The 5,064-nt window shown below is 55.7% G+C and overlaps 3 protein-coding genes across 3 annotated transcripts in view; 1 reads left to right on the plus strand and 2 right to left on the minus strand.

The window, feature by feature from the left end:
• Positions 1 to 701, minus strand: part of P884DRAFT_286686 (uncharacterized protein) — a gene marked incomplete at its 3' end in the record, with an annotated part of 1,350 nt that extends 649 nt beyond the window's left edge. The window contains exon 1 of the mRNA XM_069443846.1: positions 396 to 701. Coding sequence (XP_069295544.1) covers positions 396 to 570 — 175 coding nt within the window. The 5' untranslated portion in view covers positions 571 to 701. The remainder of the gene's footprint in view (positions 1 to 395) is intronic.
• Positions 702 to 1,366: 665 nt separating this feature from the next.
• P884DRAFT_206325 (Aldehyde/histidinol dehydrogenase) lies at positions 1,367 to 3,057 on the minus strand (the record flags this gene model as incomplete). Its single annotated transcript, XM_069438710.1, has 3 exons — positions 1,367 to 1,650; positions 1,840 to 2,640; positions 2,724 to 3,057. 3 exons carry the CDS (start codon positions 3,055 to 3,057, stop codon positions 1,367 to 1,369), a joined length of 1,419 nt encoding a protein of 472 aa, XP_069295545.1.
• A 1,747-nt stretch (positions 3,058 to 4,804) lies between these two features.
• P884DRAFT_301755 (molybdopterin binding aldehyde oxidase/xanthine dehydrogenase) overlaps positions 4,805 to 5,064 on the plus strand; it is a gene marked incomplete at both ends in the record, with an annotated part of 4,300 nt that continues 4,040 nt past the window's right edge. The window contains one exon of the mRNA XM_069444885.1: positions 4,805 to 4,986. Coding sequence (XP_069295546.1) covers positions 4,805 to 4,986 — 182 coding nt within the window. The remainder of the gene's footprint in view (positions 4,987 to 5,064) is intronic.

Here is a 5,064-nt window from a genome sequence, read left to right on the forward strand (position 1 = left end):
ATGGTGTCAGTATAGGTTCGTGCCCAGGTTCTTCATGTTGATTTCAGGAGGGTGTTGCTGAGACTTGTTTTGTTTGGGGAAGTTGACTGTGATAGACTTGGGAAAAAAAGCCAACGCTCTACATCTTCATCATCATCATCATCATCATCATCATCATCATCTTCTTCTTCTTCTTCTTCTTCTTCTTCTTCTTCTTCTTCTTCTTCTTCTTCTTCTTCTTCTTCTTCTTCTTCTTCTTCTTCTTCTTCTTCTCCCTCTTCTTCTCCCTCTTCCTCTTATGACGATTCAGACAATATTTCACTTCACCTCACTTCCTTTCTTTTTTTTCGTTTCTCTCTCATCACACCCTCTCTGTGCATTTGTGGGTTTACTTGATAACAAAACACGTAACTTACGGTCCTTTGGATTGTACGGCGGCAGGGTCACACCCGGGGAGGTGTGCTGAATCGAAATATTGCTGCGCAGGCGCTGGTGGTCGATAATGTCGTTGCCGCCAGAGTAGCGGAAGAAGTAGTCCTTTTCGGCTTGCGCCGCGGCAAAGAAGGCAGTGAGGAGGGCGGCGAACCTCATTTTGGAGCGGTTGTTGTGGTTGTTGTTATTGTTGGGGTCTAAGAGTCGATGGAAATGAACAACCTTTCACGCGGCCTCGGGAGTGCCGTCGGATGATCCGTCATCTCATGAATATATATAGTTATAGTTCCACTGACACTTCACTCCGAATACTTTAGTCTAGTGTAACACTACTCCGTAGTTACTTGTGTGTAGCAAAGGATATCCCGCTTTGTGGCGCGGCTTGAAGATCCTCCAGCTTACCTATCCATTGCGTCGTCGGGGAAAAAAGGTTCGACTGTTGTTTGCCAAACAAGGAGCCAAGAACCCGGTCGTTGGGTGCGTGGCTGCAGCTCCTCGATCCTGATAGGACCCTGTTCGGCCGCGGTTGCCGATTGATCTCGTATTCAACCCTGACATCATCGGACCCGCGCCCGTGGCCTTTACATTTAACTAGGGCGTGGAGTGTACGAGCTTTTCTGCATTCGTGGAGTGATCGACAAGATACAAAAGTGTCGTGCAAAGCATTCCTTTCGCCGCTTGCTCCGCGTGTTGGGAGAGACACGGCAGAGACAGGAATGAGAACCCGACTACACGGAGAACCCGGAAGCAAAGCACGATGCTGTGTGCCTATGTACGTAATATCTAGATACACGTACTGTGCATACATGTATACACACGTTCAGCACACTGCACTAGTTACACTCCACTATGAGCCACAACGTCAACGTGCTCGCATGCATCGCTTCCCAACCATAGTACATCTCTCCAGAAACGCCTCGCCGTGCATATTCCGTGGCGGCTTCCTTCTTTAATCTCACTTGGGGTAATGGAGGCACTTGGTGTAGCAGTATGACAGCAGCCCCTGCTTGCCCATCTCGCCGCCGAACCCGCTGTCCTTGATGCCCCCGAAGTAGGCGGCAAAGTTGGGCCGCTCGAACTGGTTGATCCAGACGCTGCCCGTCTCGAGCCGGCGCGCGATGCGCTCCGCCCGCGCCAGGTCCGACGAATAGACCGACGCGCCCAGCCCGGCGTTAGCGAGATTGGCGCGCCGGATCACGTCGTCCTCGTCCGACCACGAGAGGATGGGGAGGACGGGGCCTGCCGAAGCGTCAGCAATAGCCGTTGGTTGTCTAAGGGAAAGAAAGGAAACCAAAAAAAAAAAAAAAAAAAAAAAAAAAAAAAAAAAAAAAAAAAAAAAAACTGCAAAGGAGAGAAGAAAAAAAGGGGGGAGCGAATAAAAAGAGAGAGAGATAGAGAGAGAGAGAAGGGAAAAAGAAGAAAACTCACCAAACTGCTCCTCCTGCACCAGCCGCGAGTCCTCGGGCGGCCGCGACACGATGGTCGGCGGCAGCCAGAACCCCTTGGGTCTGACCTTGTCCGTCTGCCCGCCCGTCACGACGTTGTATCCCCTGCTCTTGCAGTCCTCGATGATGCCCTTGACGACCTCGTACTGGGCCTTGTTGTCCAAGGGACCGAACACGCTCGGCGCCTGGCCGTCCTCCTGGATGGCAAAGTTCGTCTCGACCTCGCGGACGAGGCGCTCCAGGAACTCGTCGTAGATGCTCTCGTGCACGTAGATGCGCTTGCTCGCGACGCAGACCTGGCCGGCGTTGAAGAAGCCGCCGCTGGCGACGGCGGGGACGGCGCGGTCGAGGTCGGCGTCCGGGCAGACGACGCACGCGTTGTTGCCCGCGAGCTCGAGCGTCACCTTCTTGAGCGTCGGCGCGCAGGCGGCCAGCACCTTCTTGCCGACCGCGATGGTGCCCGTGAAGCTGATCTTGGCGATGCCCGGGTGCGCCGTCATGGCCGCCCCCAGGTCGGCGCCCCCGTTGAGCACCTGGAACACCCCCGGCGGGAGCACGCCCCGGCTGAGCTCGGCCCACTTCATGACGGCGTACGGCGTGAAGGGCGACGGCTTGACGATGACGCAGTTGCCCGTGACCAGCGCCGACACCACCTTGATGTTGGACAGGATCAGGGGGAAGTTCCACGGGCAGATGGCCGCCACCGTGCCCAGCGGGATGTGGGTCGCCACCACCTTTTGGTGCTCGTCCTCGTGCTGCACTTCGTCGGTGAGGGCGTTTTGGGCTGGAAAACCGGGCCGGCCGCGGTTCAACGACGGCATTAGGTCAGTACGCTGCACCTAAAGGGGAAGGGGTTCCCATCCGTACAGTAGTAGAGGGCCTGCGCGATACTCGCCTGGACGTCAATGTCGGCCAGGATCTTTGACTTGCCCGTCTCCCGCATGAGGATGCTGGCGAGCTCCTCGGCATTGTACCGGATGACGTCGGCGAGCTTCACCAGCAGCGCTTGGCGCTCCTCAACGGTGGTCAGGGACCAGGTCTTGAAGGCCTCCCGTGCGGCGGCGACGGCGTCTTCAAAGTCCTGCGTCGTTGCGATCGGGCACGGCCAGAGCTCCTCCTCGGTCCGCGGGTCCGTCACCCGGTGAATGTTGCTGCTGCTGCGCAGCTCGTCGTTGACGACGTTGAAGAACTGGGGCTGCATCTTGGCTGAGCTCGAGGTTTCGTGGTCCGCTCGCGATTTGTTTGCGATTCGTCCCGATCAACCTCACAACACGGAGACAGAGGAGGGTGTGAATAGGCAGTTGGCGGGGGATGCTCGACGTGTTATGGCATCTTGGCGCCACCAGACACCGGTCTTCTTCTCCCGACGCCCGCCTTGGAGCCGCTGGCGGCATTTGTTAAATACCCGGACGCTATTTTCCCAGTTTCTAGGCAGGCGCGGAGAAGGAGGGGCAAGGGACACATGGGTCCCATTGCGGCTTCAACGTCTGCTTGGTGTATACCATGTAGTACCGAGAGTGCATGCACTACATCCCCTGGTGGCGATGTTTGAGGAGAGATCGCCATGAGATCCGTTGGGCCCGGTTTCTAACCAGGGGAACGGGATTATGGCTGTTCTTAGTCGAAAGCACCGTGTATGTGTAACGAGCCGTGGTGGGACACGCTCTTCAGTGGTATTTCGTTGGCTGGAGTCAATCATAGCTCCATCTCGGCGACGTCAAGTTGATCGGCCCTCATAGCTGGAAGGAGGTTGAGGTCATGCTAGGACTGCACGTTCCTCGGATGAGCCCATTGCCCGGCTGCTCGAAGATGAACTGTAATTTGGGGTGCCGGAAGGGGGATGGAAGGTGGTGGGGAAGACTACGGACGTAATCCATGTATCGGCCTGTGAGGGGAACCATCCGTGCTTGTGATCGGACTGGAATCTAACCCTGACCCTGTTTTAGCCAAACCGAGTCCGAGTGTTAGCTAAGGGGATGAACCCTCCGGGGGAGTGACTTACAAGCGTGAGGTAGGAGACTCAGATCCATGGATGTCGAGAAAAACCACCCGAAGAACCCGAGAAGCGGAGGCACGAGTAGAAAAATGGCTCGAGAAGTTTTAGTGATAGCGCACTACATCCCAGTTGGCAAAGAATTCCGTAATGCTATGTCGAGAATGTCTCGATAAACCCCAGCTCTTCGCAGGGTTAGGGAAGGTAGTAGTAATGGAATTGCCCGACGGTCCCGCTATCCAACGGCGCCTGGCGCCTGTCGGAGGCTGCCGAAACTATTCAGTGCCTGGAACTCGATTAGCGGGGCAGGTCGCGGATTACCCCACCTTGCCGATAAGCTCCGTCAAGGCAACTTGGGGAGCACCAAGTCAGCCAAGCGACTGGCAACCTCTAAGAAGGCTTCTATCTGGATTACAACGGGCGCAACTGGGAAAGCTCGCAGCGGGAAGGGTCGAGCCGCATCCCTGCCCTACCTCCAACTTGCTTGATCGGGCAGGCAAGGAGCGGAGAATATGCGGGGCTCGCCGTCATCTGCCAGTCGCTCTCTGGCAAGGAGTCGAGATAACTAACGTTCAACATAAGTACCTATCGAAGCCCAAGTGGCGTCCCCTCCTGGGGGGTTGCCAACTTGAATTCAACTTCGCGTCTCCAACTTGTAACTATCGACTGTATCAGCTGGACGCATTGAAGGTGCGCGCTGGACGGGGCACTTTTCTCTCGCACTGATTAGGTACATAACAATACCCACCGTACCTACCTTACATATCAATATATATCAGCCGCTGTTTCCCGTTGCCATCCAGCTTTTGGCAAAACATCTCGCCACACACTCACGGACTTCGAAGAGGAATACGACCGTGAAGTTAATTTACCAAGAGAAACAACTACCAACTTGCCGGGTGGGGTCTCAACGAGCGCAAATCCAGGGACCTTGCAGTCGGGGAATAGGGTCACAATGACTCCCTCCGCTGTTCTTCCCCAGCAGCCCGCCAAAGTGCCTTCCGGGGCACTAACTACAGACTTCGACGACACCATTCGCTTCTACCTCAATGGTACCCGCGTGGTGCTGGACGACATTGATCCCGAGGTTACACTACTGGAATACCTCCGGGGCATTGGTTTGACGGGCACCAAGCTGTACGTCGACAGGCTCCCCGCCTCCTCCTTTCTCAATCCTACATCATGATAATGCTGACTTATCTCCCCCCGCCCCCC

This window comes from Thermothelomyces heterothallicus, assembly GCF_042370625.1.
Source record: "Thermothelomyces heterothallicus CBS 202.75 unplaced genomic scaffold P884_scaffold_21, whole genome shotgun sequence".
Taxonomy (NCBI): Eukaryota; Fungi; Ascomycota; class Sordariomycetes; order Sordariales; family Chaetomiaceae; genus Thermothelomyces; species Thermothelomyces heterothallicus.